The sequence below is a fragment of the Vombatus ursinus genome, unplaced genomic scaffold (assembly GCF_900497805.2).
Source record: "Vombatus ursinus unplaced genomic scaffold, bare-nosed wombat genome assembly UNPS02014810.1, whole genome shotgun sequence".
NCBI classification, from domain to species: domain Eukaryota; kingdom Metazoa; phylum Chordata; class Mammalia; order Diprotodontia; family Vombatidae; genus Vombatus; species Vombatus ursinus.
Window position 1 is genome coordinate 46,100,058 of NW_020954588.1, and position 24,920 is coordinate 46,124,977.

At 43.5% G+C, this 24,920-nt stretch overlaps 1 protein-coding gene across 2 annotated transcripts in view; it reads right to left on the reverse strand.

Annotated features, from left to right (window-relative positions):
* Window positions 1-19,629, reverse strand: part of ARHGEF26 (Rho guanine nucleotide exchange factor 26) — a 140,013-nt gene extending 120,384 nt beyond the window's left edge. The window contains exons 1-4 of one of the 2 annotated variants that reach the window (XM_027876052.1): window positions 19,560-19,629; window positions 17,966-19,151; window positions 14,950-14,989; window positions 9,745-9,890 (exon numbers count right to left, since the gene is read on the reverse strand). In XM_027876052.1, coding sequence (XP_027731853.1) covers window positions 9,745-9,890; window positions 14,950-14,989; window positions 17,966-19,066 — 1,287 coding nt within the window. In that variant the 5' untranslated portion in view covers window positions 19,067-19,151; window positions 19,560-19,629. The remainder of the gene's footprint in view (window positions 1-9,744; window positions 9,891-14,949; window positions 14,990-17,965; window positions 19,152-19,559) is intronic. The other variant, XM_027876053.1, reaches the window with a different exon arrangement.
* Between the last annotated feature and the right edge of the window lie 5,291 nt (window positions 19,630-24,920).

Here is a 24,920-nt window from a genome sequence, read left to right on the forward strand (position 1 = left end):
TAAAAAAAAAAAATCTCACTTTACTCAATGCATTTTTAAATTTGTGTTGATTTATATCCCAAGTCAAGAAACTGAATAGAGAAACTCTGAAACATCCCATTACTATAGGAAGGAGAACTAGATTGGAAAAGATCTAAATCAAATTCCCCTGCATCTCTCTTCCAAATTTCCATGACAACCCCCATGGAGTTCCCAATCACAGTGCTGCCTTCTGCTCTCCTCTCAAGCGCATATTCAAACATTGCCAAATCGCATTTCTCATCTACATCCCCTTGTCTCTGCCCCCATAGGCACCACCCTAGTGCAGGACTTCAATTCTCACCTCAACTATTGTAATATCATCCTGATTAGTTTCCCTATAAAGCCCCTCCCTACCCAAATCCATTTTCCATTCAACTAACAAAGTGATTTTCCTAAAGTTCACATCTAATCATATCACACCTATGTTCAATAAATTGCTATGGTTCACTATTGACTCTAATTCCCAATATTATTTTATACTTTTCAAATGTTTATTTTTAGTTTAAGTTTTAAAATGAGCATAATTATTAATAGAAAATTAATTGTTAATAGCAATTAACAATTTTGATTATTAATTATATATGTACATAATTTACAAATATCTATGTAAACATATCCATGGTTCATGCCAAAAAATTTTGGGGGCTAGGCAATTGGGATCAAAAGAATTTGGAGACCATTGTTCCAAATGTCTCTAGGTTTGGGGCCTGGGTTCTTGGTAGCTCAAAACCATTCTGTTTCTCTTTGGATGAATCAGAGTCACATCTTTAATTTATCCTTTTGAGTTTAACAGAAAGTATGCAATTCTATCAGAATTTCCAAAAAAACATGATGCAAAAGTTGAGAGAATGGGGAGAAAATTAAAATGAATGGAAAAGCCTAGAACAATGATATGAAATCATTTAATAAGATAAGATAAAAGGTATTACTTTAAAATAGGCCATTAGGATGGCTCAAAGACCACAAGAAGGCACATTAGAGAAGGCAGATTTGGTGGTGGATGAGAAAAGATGTAAAAGTTAAGGTCACAGTCACGACAAGAAGAATTTTTAAAGTTTGTATTACGTGCCAAGCACTATGTTAAGGGCTGGAGTTGAAGGCAATAACTTCAGCCAAGGCTTAGTGGAAGTAAAGGTTTCCTTAGGTCTTGCTGAGTAGGAGGTGATGATAGGAAGCTTTGTATTAATAAGAGACAAGGGAGGAGAAGAAGAAAATCAGGGTCACAATGACATCATTTACAGAAACCAAAGGCATGAGTCAAGAATAGGATCAGAAAATAAAACAGGTTTAAGGTACTCCTGTTGCCCAAGAGAAATGCACCTGTTAATAAAATTGACAACAATGTTGCAGGTTGTTTTTGTTTCATTCTATAAAGCCTAAGTGGATAAGCAGGTTGGTATTAAGAGATCAAATAAAATAATAGATATCAAGCACCTTGCACCAGGTGTGGTGGGACATGCTGGTAATTCCTGCTCCTGCAGAGGTGGAGGCTGGTGGATCCCTTGGGCTCAGGTACACTGAAGTGCAGTGGGCCAGGTTGATCAGGTGTCTGCATGAAGTCCAGAACCATTATGGTGAGCCCTAAGAGTCAGGGCCACCGGGTTGCTTACTGGTGGGTGAACCAACCACAGTCAGGAATGGAGCGGGTCAAACTCCCATGCTGATCAGTATTGGGATGGACCTGCACTTCCAGCCTGGGGGAGATGGGGAGATCCAATCTCTAAATGGTCTTCACTGGAGAAGGATAGCCATACAGCACAAAGTGGCAGTGGCGGTACATGCAAACTTCCCTGATCAATGTGCAGTTATGGGACCTGGGTTTAAATCCCAGTTATGGATGACCATATTCCATTCAAATATAGAAGGAATTATGAATATAGCCAACTCCCAATCCTCTTTCTATCCCTCCTGCTCACTCTTGCCTCTGTCTTTGCTCTCCCCACCCCCATTTCTCCTTCTTACCCACCCAAACCTGGCTCCACTTCCTCCAAGGCCCAATTCATAAGAGCTGCTCACATTTTTGTACAGGATTCCAACGTTGAAAAAGTGCTTCTCTCACAACCGGGTCATGTAGGTAGTGTAAATATTAACCCTATTCTACAGAGATTGGGACAGGCTTCCTGGAGAAGATTAGCCTTTGGTGGGGCCTTGAAGGATGGCAGGGAAGATGAAAGGTGAAGAGGAGGAGGGATGGAGAACAGTCAGTGAAAATGCCAAAAATTGGTTTTCGTTTTATTTAATGTAACACAGCCAGTTGTGTGACCTAACAACAAAATTACAGCCCTGAACCACGTGGGCAGATTACCTAAATTTTTTCTATGATAATGTCGCCCCTTGATCCAGAGCTGAAATCCCTCTCAGATCCTAACCTCTAATCTTTCCAGCTCTTACTGTCTCACTCTTTCCTAAATAACTTTTTCACCTCATTGTGACCTCAGTCACTCTTATCTTCCTTGCTTTCCCAGTTTCAGTTAAGAGGAATATCTACCCAAGTCCCTCCCCATGACGGCAAAATTAGTTTATTTCCTTAAGAGACACTGAAAACATCCTCAAGATTTAATTGCCTCTGATGACGAAAGGCTCAGGCTGATGACCTTGATTTCTGGTTGCCTGATTATAAAAAGCCATGAAAAGCTCCAGTTTCTCCCTGATGCCTGGCTGGCAGACCACCATGGGCAATTCCAAGGCAGAGTTGCTTGGTTCTGCTGAATGGACACATTTCCTTGTGAATGTCCTCCCCTGCTATGGCTTAGGAAATCTCCTTTTGTTTAACCACAGACAGACCATGAGTATCTCATTTCATTCTAATCTCAAACCTGATCTACCTGGAGACTGACCTAGTCACCCTTGGCCAGAAAGACAGTTCATTTCCCTTACTCTGGCCTGATCTTTGAAGCCTTGTCACTGTAGTTAAGAGTTCAACTTTATGCTATCTTCCACTCTCAGATTCCTAGACCCCTTACCCTATCTTATTGTTTATCCCTTTCCAAACCCCTATTCTTGGTTACCTCCCACATTCACCTACTCTACTCCTTTTTGTATGCATCTGAATAATACTGAAGGAAAGCTATCACCAACCAGATTGGGTCCACAACAAATTTGTTATCTAATCTCAGCTAGGAGGTCCTGGCAGCTCATCACTTCTTTTACCCTTTCCCAGATCAACTCTCTAGTGTTTTCCCTAAACTTTCCATTTGAAATAAATTAATCAAGTTAAGAACCTACTACGTGTCAAGGGCATGCTAGGCAGTGCTGGGCTCAGTGGGAATAAAAGTACAAAGAATGAAACAATCCTTTCATGCAATGTTCTTCCAGACACCTACACCATCATCTCTTCCCTCAGAGCAAGAGGACCTCAACTCATCCTTTATGTCAACTAAATAGGCCATCCACCATGAACATTCTCTTTCTCTCCAAATTTGTATCTCAAATCTTCTCTATATTATCTCTCATTATCTCCTCCCTCACTCCAGGCTCTGGGGAATTAAAATGATTTTCCTATAACAGTGGATGGAATTAAGAGTAGAAATATAATAGTTTTTCCATCCAAGGAATGATAACATAGTGGAGTAGAAAGAATACTAGACTCAACATTTAAAAGATCTGAGTAGACATCTCCAGTGCTTTTTAGCTGCATGAATCAATTCACAATTTGCATCCGTGGAGGGAATTCAAACCACTGGAGATCTTAACACAGCTAAAATGAACAAGAATACTGGCAACAATGCTGCTGCGGCTCTAACCAGTTGGATTCCAATCCAAGCCCCATTGTGTCATGGCCAGCCAACTGACAGACATAACTAATTTGGATTCAATCCCCAGAAGCCCCGAATTACAGAGGTACATAAAATTCTAGGGGTAAGTAGCATTCTCCTAAATCCTGAGGTCAAGAAGAGAAAGTATTATGTTGATTTCTGCAGTGGTCTCCCAGCCCAAACAAATCTTCACTGTCTCACCTGGGAACTAGAAGGGAAGGGAGGGATCTAGACAAAAAGTTCCTCAGTTAAAAGAGGATATTAGGAGAGGATAATGATAAGCCATGCCCCAAAGCCAAACTGGAGAGCTGCGAGAATCCTCATATGTCTCTCCAAAGAACAAATTCTACTGGGCAACCCATTTCTGGTCACCATATGGACAGCCTACCTAAATCCACAGAGCTTTTTCTGATCCCAGAGTATCAGCAGAAAAAGAATCCTCCAAGGCCATTTAGTCTGAACTTCTACCAGCAGGAGAATCCCTTCTACATAACCAACAAATGGGCATCTAGGTTTTTTTCTTGAAGGTCTCAACACTCCCACTTTTGGATGGCTTTTTTTGTTGCGGTTGGGAAATTATGACTTACATCAAATTTCTAATTATGCCTTTTTTTGGTCACTTCTAGCCATTGCTTCTAGCTTTTTCCTTTGGGGCCAAGAAGAATAAATTAATTCCTCTTTCATGACAGCCCTTCACAAACTTAAAGATGACCATTGCCTGTCCATCTCCCAAGTCACAGAAATCCCCCCAATTAGAGGCCGGCTGTGCAGAGGGCCCCTCAGAAATGACAGTCCTACAACTCTAAGCCAAATCAAGCAGGGCTTTCAAAATGTGACTGTCTCCCAATCAATTCCCACAGTCTCTTATGGCTCTGGGGTACAACATTAGAACTTTCTTCTTAACCAATCCTACCCCCCCAACCTGGGACAAAGCATTCCAGTTGGGCATGAAATAACTTGATTTTGTGGCTACAATGACTAGGTTCCCTGGCTTGTCACTCAGTGGCATTTATTAAGCCCTCACTGTGGACAGAGGACTTTCAAGAAATGTTTAAAGAGAGAAGGAACACATCTTGAGGTCTTATCTAGGTAAATAGTTACGGAAAAAATGCAAGCCTCACTCAGTCTCCAAACAGAAAACTTTGTTTTGTTTTGAAATCACTGGGCAGTTTTTTGCTGCCATCATCCATAAATCCTGGTGGGATCTTGATCATGGTCTTTCCCTTTCCCTTCTCCAGAGTAACTCCCCGACCTACAGTGTCTTCTACGATATAACTTACACATACACAACCAGCCCTGTGAATATGTTGGGGATCCAGAGATACAATCATTCATTTAAACATTTTTACTAAGTCTTTACCTTATGGGTGATTATATTATTATTAATTTTATTTTATTTTTATCTTATTATTTTTATTATTCAAGTCAACAATGCTTATATGGAAATCAGGCTTTTTAGAGTCATCTCTGGCTCTATTTCCAAGTATTCCAAGGAATATTTTACCTACTGTGCAGTTCTGGTGAAACTTTGCTGTGGTGCATCTGGAACCTAAGAATATTAGATCCCACTCTCCTGGTCTTAGGTTCACCTCTCTAGCTTCTGGTAGAAAGCTCTTTCCTCACTTGAATTACGACACACAAGCTCTCAAGCCCTGTACTGAAGCTTCTCCTCACATCCCTAACCTTTGAACTAGGGATTGGGACTGCTAGATATCCCTCCCCCAGCCAAGAAAGTCAATGACAAAAAGAAAGGACCCATAAACACAAAAAATATGTATATAGCACGTCTTGCGGAGGCAACAAAGTAAAAGTAAAAAGTGGATAACAAGTCACTCTCCCTAGTTAGTAAATACCAGTGGCTCCCTATTACTTCCAGGATCAAATATAAAATTCTGTTTGTCTTTTAAAGCTTTTCAGAACCTGGTCCACTCCTACCCATCCAGTCTTCTTATGCCTTACTACTCTTCTCCATGGGGCACCTGCAATCCAGTTCCACTGGCTCTTCCTCACTATTATTTGCACAAGACAACCCATCTCCCAACTCCAAGCATTTTCACTGGCTGTTCCCCATGCCTGGGATGCCTTCCCTTCTCATCCCCACTCTTGCCTTCCTTGGCTTCCTTCTAGTCTCAGCTAAAGTCCCACCTTCTGCAAGAGGCCTTCCCCAGTCATCCCACTGAAACTGTCCCCATTTTATCCAGCCTGTATCTCATTTGTACAAAGTTGTTCTCATGTCACACACACACCCCCGTTAGACTATAAGCTCTTTGAGAGCAGGGACTTTTGAGGGGGCTTTTTTTGTATCCCCAGATCTTTGCAGTGTCTGGCACAGTGCGTAATAAATGCTAGCTGACTGACTGGATAGCTAAACAAAATATGCCACATGATCCTAATGCAATGTACTGTGAGGTAAGAAATGATGAGTATCATGAAAACTGAGAAGTACGGGAAGACTTAGGGAAACTGATTCAAAGTGAAAAAGAACCAGGAAGGCAATATACACAATGACTACACCAAGGTAAATAGAAAGAAAGACAGCAAAACAAATGAAGCCAAATGCTGTAAGTTTAGTGCCAAAGACGAGATATGAAAGGCACCTGACCCCACTTCTTTATAGAGCTGGGGGACTGGGTGTGGAATACTGCAAATAACGTCAAACAATTTTAATGTATTGGTTCTCCCTCATCTTTTTTGTTCTTTGATACAAGGGATAATTTTCTGAAGGGAGAACATGGAGGGATACATTGGAATATATAGACAATATTTTTAATAAGATATAATTAACAAGTTTTAGTCATCTTAAATTCAATTGTTAAGACTTACCTACTATATACTGAAACTCATTTTTTTTTAATATAAGTATACTTACAATAGATTTCCCCATTGTCAAATCTTCTTTCTTTCCCATTCTTAGATTTTCCTGAAGCTATCCCTAGGTGAGCTATGTAGCTTTATAAATGAGATTGAAGGCTCAGGAGTTTGGTTTCCTAATTGATAGCTTGTTTTAGGATCATTGATTTTGAGTGGGAAAGAGCTCAAAGAATTTAACCCAACTTTTCATTTTACAGATGAATAAACTGAGACACAGAGAGATTAAACGACTTTCCCGAAGTTATATAAGTAGTTAGCGGTAAACCTAGGATTTAAATCCAGATCTGAGATCAGCTATATCCAAATCTCACACAATTTCCACTGAACCACTGCTTGCCTGGGCATGAAGGATGGAAGAGGGTCAACAGTCTTAAATAATGGTCCCTGAGTAAGGAACACAAAACCTTTTGGTGAAAAGCAAACCTACCCACACAAAATGCCCGAAGATCGCCTCAGCCCCTCCCCCTGCTCTGCCAAAGTCCACAGTCGGCTTCCACAGCTCAAGGAAACTAGAGGGAGAGGGTAACGAGGAAACAAGCTCGGACAAAGGAGACTCCGTGCAGAATATTTAAACATCTTACATTGTATAATAGCTATAAACTACTTCAAATTACTCCTCTTGAAAAGCTCCTCCGGCTTCTAGTAATCTACTGATAAAACAAGTCCTATCAATTTAAGAGAGGGCACAGATTAGCAAAGCAATGATAAAATGTCCTTGGGAAATATGAAAATTAAGCATATAGTACACACACACACACACACACACACACACACACACTCACACATTCATACACAACTTCACACACTCACATACACCTCTTACATACCACACACACACTCACACACATATTCATATATACATATCAGACATACTCACATATACATTCACACACATATATACATACTCACATATTCCTATACATACATACACCTACACACACTCACAAACAACACCATCATACACACACTCATAAATAACTTCACACTTACATACACCTCTTACATACCACACACACACACACTCACAACATAATCATACACACACACTCATAAATAACTTGACACTTACATACACCTCTTATATACCACACACACAAACACACACACACACACACACAAACACACACACACACACAAACACACACACACACACACACACACAGAGTCTTTTAGTAGGACATCCAGATAGATAGTCAATTTATGATCACCTCATGGCTAGGGAACTCCTCATTCCGACTTCCCTCCAGCAATGGGCTTTTCCAAACCATGCTCACACACCAGCCCAGATGATGATCCCCCAGACCACTTTGACTCCTAATGCAGGCAGGTATCAAAAACCCAATGACATAGGACTGGGCTGAAGGATGCCCCAAATCCCAGAGCTTTCCTTGGGCTTCTGCCCACAAACAGGGTTCCAGCCCTATGGGAGAAGAGGGACCAAGGCACAAACTCAGGCAGAACAGCAGAGGGCTTGTTTGCTTTAATAACAATTCATCACAACAGCACTCCTTCCGCCTTTGGTTTCTACATCGAATTGAAACTAAAATCATTAGATTTTGTTTCTCTAAACTCCTAAGAAAGGTGCTGGGTTTTGTATCACACACAAAGAGGGAATGAGCCTCTCAGGACTTGGTAAGGTGGTTTCTGAGAGGGGAAATAAACAGCCTGTAACTGGACTCACTTTCAAGGCCCTTTCACCCTGGTAGGATCAGACAGAATTTGTACATCACCAGGATGATGTTTGGGAGCCCAGGACCACCTGCACTCAATCAACTCAACAAAGAAGTATTAGAGCAGGAGACATGTACATATGTATATACATACATGTGTATATATGTATATGTGCATGCATGTGTATGTGTACACATATCTATGCCCTGCTCCAATACTTCATAGACACACACTCTCCATTACACACACACACACACACACACACACACACACATCTGCATATATCTACATCTCTCTTTTCTCTAAAGAAATCCCAGAGAATTTGCAAATAAAGAAAATCTGGCCCTTTGTGCAAAAGTTATAATCTTAGCATCTCTGCCTTTTAAAGTTTATGTCTACATAAACTCTTACCCCGAACATCACCCTCAGCTAACCACAGGGGACTTGGCCCTTCCCCTTTCCTGACAATCTTATCCCATGGTCAACAGATCTCAGGATCTCTGCTCATCATCAAAATAGGAAGATGGCGACCAAACTGTGGGGATTTGTTCTTTTTAATTGTCCCCCTCAATATAATATGCATACACATATACATATGTAGATACATATTATATATATACACAGATACATATATATATGTATGTATGTATGTATATATACATATACATATTTCTAAGACTCTGTCTGTGAGGCTGAGAAATCCCTGATTTCTGAGGATCAAATAAGACCTGTAAAGCGCTTAGCACAGTGCCTGGCACATAGTATACATCATCATCATCATTTTCCTTCCCGTCTTCCTCCTCCTCATATTGTTATTATTCTTATACCTCAGCATCCTAATAGGTTCCCTGAGTATTTGTGATTCCCTCCTCTTGACTGTTAAGGAACATCAGGTCTTCTTTTGTAACAGGAAAGACCCTCAGTCCCACCTGCACTTCTCAGATGTTCACAATGCTGTTCTTTTCCTAAAAGTGCTCACCCATTACAGAGTACATCTTTCAATGGAGAATGTTTTAGACCTTAAACAAATAGCACAGAACAGTTGTATTTAGGGCAAGTATACATTTATATCCTAAATACAGCTACACACACAGTATGCATTCACCACATGAGAAGTGCTATGGATCCATCTGTCTGAAGACACTTACTCTATCAAATCTTAATACTTTCATCAGAAAGTTACAAATTCCCAGAATAAAAGTTCAGCTCACTGCCCACAGACTCTTAAGAAATATTTCCTACTGTGAAAAGCAGGTTATTTATCCTTAAGGTCACTGGCTTGTTAACAAATCAAAGAGACATACACACACACACACACACACACACACATAATCACACACACACACACACACACACACACACACACACACAATTCCCACATTTTACTTTTCTTCCTTGAAGAGAGACAAAACAGATAGATACTCACCGCAGAAAGCTGGCTCCACATGGACCTCAGCGGCTTGTAGTGAATTACGATTTTTTCATCTGGTTTTTGCTCTTTAGGCTCTGAATCTTCATCAGAGTCAATATCAAGAGCTTTTTCTTTGTAGTTCTGATACAACACAGCATTTTCTACAATAAGAACAAGCCATAAACGTGTAATTAATTGCTCCCAAAGTGTATGCTTTTTTCCAATTAGAGGCAGCATGGTATAGTAGAAGCCAGGAGGACCTGGGTTCAGTTCGTCCCCCCTGGCACATACTGGAGGGTGACCCTGGCCATGTGATTTAACCTCTCAATGTTCTAGACAACTCTCTAAAACTATAAATTGCAGGGAATGTGTCAATTTGCACTGGGGGAGGGAGTTTCCTCACATCATGGAAATGACCGGGCTAGTCCCCTTTCCTATTTGTTTCCAAAGGAGCTCTAGCCACATTTTCCTGGTTCCCAGAACTGCAGGATTGAGAGCTGGAAAGTTCTCAGAGGTTGTCTGGTCCAACTCATCTTTGACCAAGAATAGCTGACCTACCCAACAGATACTCACACACTTTTCACTTGACACTCCCAAGGAGGGCAACCTCACTCTCTTTCAAGGCAGTCCACTTCACTTTAGGAAACCATTCATTGTTAGGGAGTGTCTCCTTACATTAAGTTTAAAATGGACTTTTTACACCTTCCACGCTCACTCCAAGTTCTGGCCTCTAGGTCTAATCTGGCTACGTCCATTTCCCCTTCCAGGCAACAGTCCTTCAAACACCTGAAGGCAGGTTACCTTCTCTTCTCTTCTCCTTACTAACTATTGCCAGTGCCTGAATTGTTCTTCACTTGTCATGGACTGGATCCTTGCTGCTCTGATTGCACTCTCTAGTTCATCAACATCTTTCTGAAGATGGGGCAGGAACTGGACATGATACTTTGGAAGTGGTCTGAGCAGGGCAGAGGGCTGGAGAACATCACCTCCTGATTCCTGAACGCTACTATGCTGCTCTTACTGAAACATAAGGTCAAGTTAATTTTCTTTTCATTCATTCTTTTAAGCAATGCCAAGTCTCAAAGGAATGTATATCCTTTGTAAATAAGAGACAAATGGATGTTGACATGGCATTTGAATGGTATGTAAAATCTCCTTTTTTATCTGAATTGATGTTTTGCTATCTAACTTAGAAGAAAAAAAGAGACTGTTTTTAACCCAGTGCAGCATTGGATTTCATTGATTAAGCACTTTTATCCTTGCTAAAACAAATTGTTTAATTTCCTTTTCTTCCCCCATGAGAACAGTCAGTTCCATAAAACATCTGTTTTTATGTAAATTGATTTTCATATCTTTTACACTCTTTCCCAACTATTATTACACATTGATTTCTCCTGTGCAGAATTTTTCTATGTGCCCAATGTTTTATATCACACAACTTGGCTCTTTCTTCCATGATATTTTACATCTTAATAGCCCAATTGGATTCCACTTGACATTTATTAAGCGCCTGTTATATACAGGCATTCTACAACTAGAGATTCAAAGAAATGGAAGCAAATAGCCAGTGAAGAATTCATGTACGCAAACCAATAAGTCTAAACCATATACAAAGTAACTTCAAGGGGACAAGACATTAACAATTGGGGGACAAGGAAAGAAAATCAGGGAAGGCTTCCCATAGGAGGTGACCCCCGAGCTTTACTTTGATTCCATGAGGCAGAGGTGAGGAGAGTGTGCATTCCACCACTAAAGCCACATGGGTGGGAAAGAGGTAGCTAACAAAATCAACTGGAACAGAGGGCACAGGATGGAAAATACAAAGAAATGAGACTTGGAAGTCAGATGGTGGTGGGTGGGAAGGGGGACTCAACTGTCAGGCCAAGAGTTTTGTATTGAATTCTAGCCACTGAAAATTTCTTAGTGAGGTGGGGAAGGGGGTGGGGAACGAATGAGCAGATGACATGGTCCACTGGTGTCTAAGGTATATCAACTAAATAGAAATCTGGCCTCAAAGCCAGGGGGATGTAGGTTTGAGTCCCCGTTCAGATAGCTGCTGTCTATATGATCCTGGGCAGGTCACTTAATCCCTAAGTAAATCTCTGTGGATCTCAGGCAGCTCTTTAAGAACATCCATGGCAGAGAAAGTGCTGCCTACATAGGTGGAGGAAGGTTGCTCACATTGGGTGTAGATCATCAATGAAATTCACATCCAGGTGTCATCTCCTCCTGCCTGGGGAGCAGGGATTTATGTGCTGGGCACAGAGTAGATGATGAATATATTCATTAGCTTTGAATTGGGATTAATCATGGAATGTAAAATACTTGGAAACTGGAGAAGTTTGAGCATTCAAAATATCTCCTTTTCTACTTCATATAAAGGAGAAATCCTTCTGTTTCTATTGACCAGGTTTGGGTCAAGGCCAAGACTACATACCAGAGTTATAACTCATATTTATATATTGCATTAAAGTTGGCAAATGGGGTTTCCCCACAAACCTTGGGAGATTTTTAGAGCGAGAGTCCTTATCCCCATTTTTCTCTTGGCTCTCCCACATAAAACCTCCAGGATGTCCTGGAAGGATGGGGATGAAACAGAAGCCAAAAGATTATCAGGAATGATAGGAGATGGGAATGGACAGACACCCAGAAGCAGCTCTTTGAAAGCGAGCTAGGTTGCATACTGTGCCAAAGGCCAGGATTCCATTCCTTTAAAAAAACCAAAGGCTTTCCAACCTTTGAGGGAGAGTTTCTAGGAGGTTTGCCGAGTGCTGGAACTAAGGGGTGGTGGGAAGCATCCTAGAAATCAGGAGACTAGACTCTCTCATGCTGGCCCTGCCTCTAACACAAGCAGATCTGGGCCACGTCACTAAGGTTCTTGGGGCAGTTACCCTCACCCAGAAAACAGGAGAGTTGGAGGAGCTGACTTCCGAGCTTCCTTCCAGGGCTAAGGTTCTGTAAAATCCATTGAAGACACAAATCACCTTCATAAAAGCCCCATGAGGCAATGGAAAGAACCCCAGCCTGGCAGTGAGAAAAGCAGGCTCGAAATTCAGACTCCAGTCCTCCCAAGTTGTATACCCTGGGGCAAGGCACTGAGCCCTCTGGGCCTCAGTTTCTTTATCTGTCAAATGAGATTTTTAAAACTACCTACCTGTGACTAATACATCTGGTAAACTTCAAAATGTCTCCTAAACATGAGCTATGCAAATGTCAATACTTCAAGGACTCATGGTTCCATAAGAGCTTATTCTCCAACCATGGATCATAACTCTTCTTTGACTCAGATGATAATAGTAATAATAATAATAATAACAATTAGCATTTCTATAGGGTTTTAAGGTTTGCAAAGTGCTTTACAAATATGATCTCATTTTATCTTCATAGCAACCCTGGGAGATCTCTCTTTACAGTTGAGGAAACTCAAGTAGAAAGAGGTTAAGGGACCAGACACACAGCTAATCTCTGGCCTTCCTTGACTCCAGATCCAACACTCTATCCACTGCATCACCAGCTCTGTATTTAGTTGAAAGTCTATGAGAGGTCTTGGGATGGAAAAATCTCTCACCCTGCCCTTCCAGCTAAGTAATATCTGCATAAACATGGCAGATGTCTCTGAGAACTCTGAGGCAGGTTCAGGAGAGGATGGAAGGCAAGATGGTCATTAAGGCCATACATATGATCCGATGAGATAAGGCACCAACCTCAGCACAAAAATTCAGTTTTCAAAAACTAAAGCAAGGGCTAAATTCAACACCAAAATGTGTCATTTAAAGTAACCTTGGACAGAAACTTTTGGTAAAACCAATCATCACCTCTTTTACATCTGTCTTATCCATTTGGATTTCATATGCCAAGTATGTTTAGATGAGGATATCCCCACGTTCAATGGAAAGAACAGCTTCTGGAAGTGAGATGACCTGGGCTCAAACCCATCACTGATACCCTGTGTAGCCTTGGGCAAACCACTCACTAGCCCTGGGCCTCATTTTCTTTTCTTGTGAAATGCTGGGGAGGGATTAGATGGTCTCTGAATTCCCCTCCATCTCTAGCTCCATGATATGCTGAGTCAGTTACGAAAGCTCCCTGGGCCTCAGTTTCCCCATCTGTGAAAACAAGGGGATAGGACTGGAGGGTCTCTGAGTCTTCTCCCACTTTCTTATAATATTTTTAAAATGAGAAAATCACTTAACCTCCCAGTGCTGCCATGAAGACGTCTAAGCTTATAAATCCCAGAGCACATGCCAATCTCCATGAGTAGAGTTCCCCCACTGATCATCCTCTGAAATCACAAATCTGATTTAAAAAGAAAATGAACACCAGGTACATGTTCCTCAGGCTGACACCGACCTCTCCTCTGGGGAAGAAGCTGCTACTATCACAGTAATTCTTTCTTTTCTTTTCTTTTTTTTTTTTAAGCACCAGATTCGTGGTCAGACATTTAAGCACAAAGTTCACTAATTTGATTAGGGTTGAGCACCTGGCAAGGCTGCCCCTAGTTCAGCAGGTGAAGGTCACAGAAATGGTGTCAGATCCCCAAACTGAGGAAAAAGGATTCATTGCCTCATAGAGGATTCCATTTCCCAAATCACAGAGTCTAAAATGAGGGATGATATTGCAATGGGGAAAAATCGCGTCTGTGGAAAAGCCAATGAACATCTGTGAAAAAAAGTTTCGAGAACATTTTTTTTTTCATACTGAAAAGATAGATGTAATAAGAAAATCTCTTCATTTTTGGTAGAATAAATATTCTCCTATGAGCAGAAATGAAGCACAGATGAAATCTTATGGTCATTTAGACTGAGCCAAAGAACCCTTAGGGGTAATATCATTTTTTTAAATGAAGAAACAGAGGCTCATGGAGGGGAAGTGACTTGTCCAAGGTCACAGAAAGAATAAAGATCAGAGCTAGATTGTTGAACCTGGATCCCCTAGATCCAATCCAGTGTTCCATCCCATGGCATCATATTGTTTCTTCAGAAACTTTACTTGTGGCTTGTATTATTAAATAATAGTTTAACTCAGAACTTTGAAATACATAATATAGTAAGATGGGAGAAACTTTGGGCACTTTTTAAAATCCATTTTGTTTGTTTCTTTGGTTGAAATCCTTGCCTAAAGGTGCTTATATTCTGTCATTTTTCTTACATTCTCATAATTTTGTTTTCATATTGAAACAACAAAAAAGAAATTGGACTGTCTAGAAAACTGAATGCTTACCTTCCCCATCAAACGTTCCTTGGCCTTTCAGCATTTTCTTCTATGAAATATGAAAAGCAGAAAGAAAGAGAGCAAACCACATATGAGCCAGTGTGACTGAGCACAATTTTTCAAAATCTACAAACTGTTTCATATCTTTAAAAAATTCTGAACATATTATCTCTACTAAGTGTAGGCCATGCATGTAGAAGATGCCCTAAAAACAGTGAGGGCGAAGGCCCACCCTACACCGTAGCAAGGACTCCCACCTAAGGGCACTTCCCATCTAGCAACCTCACAACATGACCGAGGCACTAAACTTTCTGCTACTATCAGAGTGAAAAAAGCTGTTTTTAAAACACAAAATATATTATGTAAGCTCCTTTCTGCAAGACCATAACCCTCTAAAATAAAACAGATTCTCATTGCACTAAATACATGACATTTATATAGACGAGTTACAGTTCACCGATTAATCAAGAAGAGATGTGGCTGCCAAAAATGTTAGCTGGATACAAGTTAAAATAAGTTTCTGACCCACTGGAGAAATTGTCTCGTTTCTAGAAAAAGTGGATTCACTCACACATCTAATTTGTCCTTCTCCCTTCTTTCCCTTTTCCTTCCTTTCTCTCCTTTCTTCTCTTCCTTCCTTCCCTCCCCTCCTTCCCTTCCTTTTCTTCTCTTCCTCCCTTTCCTCTTTCTTCCCTCACTCTCTTCCCTCCCTTCCTTCCTCTCCTCCTCTTCCTTCTTCCCTTCCTTGCTCCTTCCCTCCATTCCTTCCTCCCTCTCTCCCTTCCCTCCTTTTTTCCCTTCCTTTCTCCCTTCCTTTACCAATCCCTCCCTCTCTTCCTTCCTTCCTTCCTTCCTTCCACCGAGGTAGCAGTCATAGCTACATTTACTGACATTTAAATAAATGGCTGACATTTACATGGACTTTAAATCTTGTGCAGCACTTTACCTCCCTTATCTCACTTGGTTCTCATAACAACCCAGGGAAGGCATTACAGGTTTTATTATTCCTATTTTATAGATGAGGAAAATTGAGGATCTGAGTTAAATGCCTTCCTATGGTCACACAGATGAGTGTCAGAGATGAGAGGAAATACAAAGAAAAGTCAAAGAAAATACAACAAACATGACAGCGGTCACAGTCAAAGCATTTGGGATCCTGGAGAAACAACCTGTCTTTACATTTTACTTGGGGGGAATGCAGTGAATAATTTCTGAATAATAATTACACAATTCAATAATTAAAAAGACACTGGAAAGCAGGCAGAATGAAGTCACTACACACTTGAATTAACATTTCACTAGAGTGGGGCTGTAAATACTACTTGGTCAATAGTACCAAGTCAGGAAAACTTAGTTGCTTTGCACACGGGCACACACACTCAACTTTCCAATGGCCAGGGGCAAATGGCTCTGATCAGTGAAATAGCAAAGATGTATGAAGCTGTTACTAGATGCCTCGCACTGAGCAAACAAAATGAAAAATGAAACAGCGCCTGCCCTCAAGGAACTTATATTCTATAGGAAAAGATTGCTTATATGTAAGTAGGCACATAGAAAAGAAATAGACATTAACTTTGTGGGATGAGGAGTGGAGGCAGCAGGAAGGGGTGATCTGGAAATACCTTTTGTAGAAAATGCTGTTTGAACTGAACTGAGCTTGGAAGGAGCCTAGGGATTCTAAGAGGCAGAGGTGAGGACTATGTATTTCAGGCAGTGTATCGTCTGGAATTCCTGCTCCTAATTAACCAATGTTCTTGCATTTTGAATTTCATTCTTTCACATTCCTTCCTTCTTCTGGCACACCTAGCCCCCCCTCCTTCCCCAAGACACTGCTTCTCCTTGGCCAATAGCCATTCACACCTTGCCAAACCTCATCTTTGAATTCATCCCACCCCTTTCTCTCTTAGCTTTCTTCAAGACTCCACTAAAACCCAACTTTTCTGCAGGAGGTCTTTCCTGGCCCCTCCAGTGGTGGGTGCCTTCCCCTCTAAAAGAAACAATTTTGTAGGTATCATGTATATAACTATAACTACATATATATATATATACATACATATATATAATTATGTATAGATAACTATATAACTCTGTGTGTGTGTGTGTGTGTGTGTGTGTACACAAGCTGTTTCCCTATTAGAATGGAAGCACTTTGAGAGGAGGGCATGTTTGTTTCTGCATTCCCGTGTGCCTGGAGATCCCTAACACAATGTCTGACAAGCTTTTAAGCAGCAACTAAGTCCTACTTACTGTCCTAGGGATATCAAAATAGAGGAGAGGAAGGAAAAAGAAAACATAGACACATGAATATATAATAAATGAATATAAGGTAATTGGGGGAGGGTAATCAGGAAAAGCCTTGGGTAGCATGTGTCAGAGCTGAGCTCTGAAGGAAACTCGGGGATTCTAAGGACAGAAGGGAGGCCAGAGTGTAGTCCAGGGACTGTGGCAGGTAAAGACAGAGATAGCAATGGCACGTGCAAGGAACCTCAAGAAGACCAGTCTGGAGGTGGGCTGGAGTCAGCCTGGGAATGGTTTGAAATGCCAAAGAGAGGCGTTTGTATTTGCTCCTAAAGGTAACAAGGGGCCACTAGAATTGATTGGGGGAAGGGTGATATGGGTAAGCTTTTGCTTTAGAAATCCCACACTGACAGGTGGGAGAACCCAACTCTGCAGATGACCTAACAAACTGAACTAGACAGTTCCTCATTTTCTGCTGCCAACATTCTACCTGAAGTTTTTCATTGACAAGTTGCCTGTGCGATCTCCTCTGGTGGTGCCAGTCAGGCCTGAAATGGTCAGAAAGCTGTATGGTTGGGAGTGGGGAGAGGTGGCAGGGCACAGGGTGCAATGGAACAGAAGCAGGCCCTCTGAATTAGGCCCCAAAGAGAGAATCATCTGTTGAACAAGAAAAGATAATAGTATTTTATCCCCCCCAACAGACACACACACACACACACACACACACACACACACACACACATACATGCACTTTGGGTATGTGCCCACTTCCTCATAATTTACTTACCTTAATCCTTCCTAAACTAGAGATCTTTTCTTTGTCTTCCATGACCGCTTTAAGACTTGGCTGGGACATTCTGTTTTTCTTCTTGGAGTTGATGGGACTGTCAAAATCAAAACCACTGAAGACAGCCCTGCGGTAGGAAGTGGATCTCAAGCCTCTCCTCAGGGACCCAGGACTGTCTAGGTCACTTTCAGCTTCTCCTTCCCCATCACTTGCAGGGATCAGTGGGGCACTAATGGGGTCCACCATGCTTCGGACCTTTAGGACCCTCTTATGGGGCTCCGAGTTTTGACTGCTGGATTTGCTGACTTTAATCTCAGAAGCCAAGCCCTTCGGGATAATTTGTTGCTTCCCTACTTTGAGGGCAGCTGGGCTGTTGGTACTCAGGATGACCACAGGCTTTTCTGAGTTGGAAGGCAGCCGCTGGAGAGACAGTTTTTGCTCAGGGGGAGTCCTTTGTGGGCAGGGTGAGAGTTTCAAAGGCGCCCATTCCGGGTCCCTGGCAGTCTGGCCGGGTGGTGATTGTAGGGGAGCAGTAGAATTGTTGTTAAGAGAAGGCACAGATGCGCTGAGTGAAGACCCTGTACTGACGTTCAATCCCACCAGTTCTTGGGCCGGGCTGCTTGGGATAGAAGCATTGCAAATCCTAAGGGGGTGCCCTACTTGAGTCTCTGGGGATGCGACTGTACCCGGGTAGCTGACAGAAGGGTTGGCCACCATCCTATGGCCCCGGGGTGACTTTTCGGCCGGCAGCCTCTGGGAGATAGCTCTAAAATCCAGAGGGAGAGCCTTCCCATTGGCCACAGGCCCTCTGTTAGGGCACCACGGCAGAGGGCTCCTTTGGGGCATCCTGCGGTCTGGCGACGGAGATGGAGAAGGTGAAGCCGAAGAAATGCTCCCACTGTGGCAAGGCTCCTTGCTCGTGAACACCCCTCTGTCCTCCACAGGGAAATCCGTGATCAGCAGCCCCGTGGGGCTCTGATAGGACTGGGGTCTGGGCTTGCTCCGGACTAGGCGCTGGGGCTGCGGGGTGGATCGCCTCCTCCACAAAGGGGTAATGTTGTGACTCGAAAAGTCCACTTCGCTCTCGCCGCCGCGGTCCATCGCGGACCCTAGTGGGAGCCCCGAAGGAGCGGGGACACTGGGCCCGGGAGGGGGACACAGCAGCCGGGCCCCCGGCTTTCGTCTGCTAAAAAGAAGGCAGAAGTCAGCCATCACACGAGGGCAGCGGACCAGCGCCCCCTGCCCCCACCCCCTTCATCCGTGGGGGAGGGCAAGGGCAGGGAGGGCTGCTTCACTTTACCGCCATCCCCGGGAGGCAAAAGGGGAACAGCGGCCGCACGGGAGCCGGGGGCAGGGGGGCGAGCTGAGAAGCAGCTCCGCAGCCCCCCTCCTCCCTCCCCCCCAGCCTCGCCCCCATCCTTGCTCTTTGGGAGGGGGAGGGGGCTCCGAGGCTCCAGGGAGCCACCCCCGGAGAGGACCTCACACTTCCCGGGGAAACTCTCCCGAGCAGGAGTCCCACTCACTCCCTAAAGGGGCGACCACCCCTCCGCCCCCTCCCCCTTCAGAAGCCCTTCGCAGGAGCGATCGCACCTACCCTCCAAGAGGCTTCAAAGCCCAGAGCCCCGGCGAGCCCGTCTGCCGGGTGGGTGGCCCGGTCCCGGACTGCAGCCCAGGCGGAGGTGGAGACGACGGCGGGAGCAAAGAGCCGCCCCAGAGCCCAGGCCCGGCCCCCGTGTGGTGGGCCCGCCCGCGACCCGCCCCTGAGCGCTGGACCCCGCCCCGGACCCACCCCTACCCCAGGCCGGCCCCTGCCCGGGGGTGGGGGCTTTTATTCCACTGGGAGAACAAGTGAGCAGCGAGGGGCGGGACTGGGAGGGAGTGCCCGGAGCCCGGCCCCGCCAGAGGCAAGGGCGCGGGGGAAACGTCCGCGACCGCCCATAGGTAGCAAGAAGTAGGGCTGCGACCCCCGGACAGTTCCCTGGAGGTTTGGGTGTGGCCGCCCTGCGAGGGGGAGGGGTTTAGTCCCGAGCCCTCTGGGGTGCCTCGAGATCCCCTGCAAGGGGTGCTGAGCAGAGCTGGCATGAGGGAGTGGTACAAGGGTGGGGGAGGGGGAGGCAGGAGGGAGAGAGACGGAGACACACAGAAAGACGAGACAGAAAGAGACTTAGGCAGATTGAGAGACACAGACATACCCAGAGAGAGACACAGAGAAACTGACACAGAGACAGGCGCCAGAAAGACAGAAACTGCGAGAGAGGGGACAGAGATGAAGAAACAGAAAGCCCTTCGCGGGTCGTGCACGCGAGCAACTTTGTTTCACCGGAGACTGCTTGGCTACCGGAAAAGAGCGAGATTTCCGAAACCTCAGCTGCCTGGGGTGGGCGGCCTGGCAACCTGGGGGAACCGAGGCAGGCGAAGTAGCCACGAGATGGGTAGCCATCCCTCCCGGACCTCGGGGCTGAGAGCTTCCTGGACTTTCCCTTCGAATCCCAGACGGAGAGATGGAAGGGACCGCTAGTCTAAGCCCCTGGTCCTGAAGATGTGGAAACTGAGGCCCAGTTCGGGGAAGTGAACGGGTGGGACACCATCAGAACCCTGACTTACAAGACTCGGGGAAGAAAAGAGGCTTACTTCCAACACTAGGCTGGCGGCTTTAAAGTTACTCACCAAGAAGAGTGTGTGTGTGTGTGTGTGTGTGTGTGTGTGTAGCACTGGTGGTGGTGGGTTTTTATTAAAATTCATAAGAAAGCTTTTTACCAGCCATTTATTAAATGGCCGTTCTGTACCAGGCGTTGTAGTGCAGGGACTAAATGAAGCATTTATTTGCTTCTCTTCAGAATCCCTTCGGAACTGGAAGGGGCCTTCCTAACCCACCCTCCAGCCCTCCATAAATTGGGGCTCGCCCAGGATTAGATACGAATCCTGAACTTGGGTTTTCAGATTTTAAGACTATTTCTCTTAATCTGGATGTTTTTATTTCTTTATGGTTTCAAAACCGTATTTCATTATAACTCATATCATTATAATCCTATGAATTGTATGTATTTTAAAACATTCTAAGGAGAGATCCATTGGCTGCCCCAGCCTGCCAAAGGGGTCCAGCCCCGTCCCCCACATACACACACACACCTACACACTACACTCCTACCCACATACACACATACACACACATCAAGAAAAGCTGATCTAAGGAGAAGGGGACTGGGGGTGGGGGTGAGGAGGAAAGGGCCCCGAGGAGAGTAGAGGATTTCCAGACTTTCTCTCTAGTGAAGGTACGACCCAAAGATTCCAGTTAAGGTTCACAATCTTCCCCTCCACGACTCCCTCTTCCTCCTGCCACCTATTCAATCAGCTGTCCACTCTCATTGATTCTACCTCACAGAATCTCTTGCACCTATCTACCCCTTTCCATCCACATATCTCAGGAGCCTAGCTCCATCTTTCATTGATTTGATTTTATCTTGCTTTTTGGTGAGGCAATCGGGGTTAAGTGACTTGCCCAGGTTCACACTTCTAGTTAGTTAAGTGACAGGTGTCTGAGGTCGGATTTGAACTCAGGTCCTCCTGACTCCAGGGCCGTGCTCTACCCACTGTGCCACCTAGCGCCCCCACCTCTCATTGATTTCACATAGGCCATTGCAATGGCCCTGCTTGATGTCCTTAACAAGCATTTATTAAGCACCTCCCGTGTACCAGGCATTATTCTGGGTACTGATGATACAAAGATAAAGCAAAGCTTGTTAACTGCAACCAGTATTTATTGAGTGCTTATGCCCAAGGCACTGTGCTAAGAAAGTCACACCTAGAAGACCAACACCTGGAGGTCATTAAGAGGGTGCTAAAAAATAAGTGAAATGGGGCAGCTAAGTGGCAAAGTAGCCCTGGAGTTAGGAGGACCTGAGTTCAAATATGGGTAGACACTTACTAGTTGTGTGACCTTGGGCAAGTGACTTAATTCTGAAAGACTCAAAAAAAAAAAAAAAGGTGGTGAAATGACTAAACACATCAACAGATAGAAGCTACTTCTAGGGGTGTGCTGATAAATGTTAACTGACTCTCCAGAGGGAAAAAGTCATGCATGACACTCTTAAGTTTAATCTGCATTATTAACTTTTTCTCCTTCATTGTCTTCAGTCTAGGAATCAGCAAAACAATAAACCAAGCCCTGATTTATGGTTTACCAGTTTCCAAGGTGTAAATGTTCGCACTGGAAATAAAAAACTCCCATGACCTGACTCCAACCTATACTGTGCTTCCCCTTATGAAGAGACAAAGCGGATAATGTGGGGAGGTTTAGGGGGAGGCAGGACCCCACCTTGCTGTGGTTAGATGTTTCACCATCTGGACATCTTCCACACCAGCTTTCGAGCCCCTTGGAACTTCTTTGAAGACAGGCTCTAGAACTTGAAGGGCCTTAGAGCTCATCTGCTCTAACCACCTCGGTTTGGTTTGGTTTTCTTTTCCTACCGAAGATGAAGAAACAAGCCAAGAGAAGCTAAATAACTTGCCCAGGGTCACGCAGGTAGTAAGGAGCATTGCCTCCTAGTCCTTTAGCCTTCAAACAGGTGTTCCTTCCATTACCCCAGACTCTCCCTTCCCATCTCCTATCCTATCCTCCCCTACACTCCCCCCCCCATCATGGTTTGGAAACACTGGCAGATAATGTGTGGAGGTAGATTCAGGCTTTGCAGAAAGTGGCCAAAGAATGTTTATTTTCAGAAGATTCTCCTTTTATTTTGGAAGAGCAAATATGTAAGATCAAACTTGGCCACTTAGCATTGTTTCACTCCCTGGAAAGGAGGTGAGGGGGATGGTTAAGGAAAGATTAGGACTCAATAGTTAGACATGAATGAGAAAGATCATAACTCAGTGTTATCAACTCATAAGAGATGGATAGAGGGTAGTTTTTATTTCCAGGAAAACCCAGAGACAAATAGTCCTTAATGTTTAGCAGTCACCAGACTTATAGGGGTGTCCATCAATTGGGAAATGCCTGAATAAATTATGGCACATATGTATAATGAAATACTATTATGCTGGAAACAGGGTAGCTAGGTGGTACAATGAATAAGAGTACCAAGCCTGGAGTCAGGAAGACCTGAGTCAGACAGCTTTGTGACCATGGGCAAGTCACTTAACTTTTCTGTGTCAGTTACCTCATTTGTAAAATGGGGATGGTCTAATACTACCTTTTATACCCACCCCCATAAGGTTGTTGTGAGGCTCAAATAAGGTGATACATGCAAAGCACTTTGCAAATCTCAAAGCACTTTGCAAACCTCAAAGCACTACATATGCGTTGATCGCAACTGTAATGATAAAGTCGAGGCCTAGCTACTTACCCACTCCTGGTCAAACCGAGAAAAAATGGCAGAGTCAGGGACTGAGCCTGGGTATTCTAGCTGCAGAGCTAGAGCTCCTTCCAGCGCACCATGTGGCCTGTATGTCTACATCTGCCAAATGGTGGGGTTGGACCAAACAGTCTCAAGTCTTTCCAAGTTCTCAAATTCTAAGAGTCTAACGTTCCATGGTGGAAGGCTTACTTTGGAAGACTCTATTAGGCATCCTGGATTAGGAATTATAGAATCCCAGTACCATGGAGAACCCTGTCCTCCCTCTGTGAAAGGGCCAATGACATCATGGGGTGATTTTTGACTTGCGTGTAAATTGTATTTAAGTGAGGCAGAATTGCACAAAGTCATCAGCTTCACCCTCTGGTTCAGAGTCATCGAAGTCCAGTGACTGGACAAAAGTCAAGAGAACTGGTGACAGTCCAGGTTGCAGCGGATGACTTTGGTGTCCTTCATGCCTGACCAAGCTCTAAGCAGTCCACAGCGCCTGCTTCAGCTACCTTCATGGCGCTGGAACAAATTGTTAGAGAATCTAAAATTGAAAACCTAGAGAAGCTCAGAATAAGGACTGGTGACGGCAAGGAAGGTGCTGCTTAGGGAATTGTGCTGCAGTGATTTTGTGTTCCCTTGATATTTTATTTGTGTTGTTCTGAAAATTGATCAGTAAGTGAGACAGCATGGAGTTATGAGTAGAGAGCCAGACTTATATAGAGGAAGGTTCAAGTCTTGTCTCTGACTCATACTGGCTGTGTGACCTTGAGCAAGTCACTGAATTGCTATGTGCACCTCAGAAACTCTAAGACTATTAGTTTTAGGGAAGGTCCTCTTATGCACTGATGAAACCACAGGTTGAGACTGTCTCCCCCCAAAGCAGAGAAAATGGTTTTAGAAGTACTGAATATTTGAATCTCACAAAATCCTATGAAGTTTATGGTATATCTATTATTTAGCAGTTGGGGAAACTGAGTCTGAGGAAGGCTAGATGACTTGACCATGGTCATAGAGCTAGCAAATATCAGGACAAAATTTGAACCCAGATCTTCCTGGCTCCAGGTCCAGACTTCTAAGTATATCCTCATGAATTTTAACTACTTTTATCTTTCTCCTTACTCTAAGTGTGTGGCAAAACCTATTTGCACCTTCATTGAACAAACGAGGAAAAGTCTATGGATTTCAATATCCTGTTTCAGAGACTTGAATAAATAATTTATTAATGACCTGGCATTACCTTTGGGTAGTTAGTTAATGTTTTTTTTTTCTAGTAATAAAAAGAAATTATGTTACTTGTTCTCAGGTTTCTAGAGAAATCAAAAATTAGTGCCACAGAACATAATCCTCATTTTCACTTTAAAGTTTTCTTCTGTACAAATCAGGTGGATTTAAACACTAAGTAACAATATGTTTTTTCAAGATGCATTTTTAAACTTTGAAAAAAGCATCCATTTATTATGTGTTTTAAGCCTCAAAACAACCTTGTGAAGTTTGTGATTCAGCTATTATCCCCTTATATAGATAAGAAAACCATGACTGGGATGGGAAGACATGTTAAGTCAATTACCCAAGGTCATATAGCTAGAAAGTGTTAGAGGAGAGATCTGAAATTG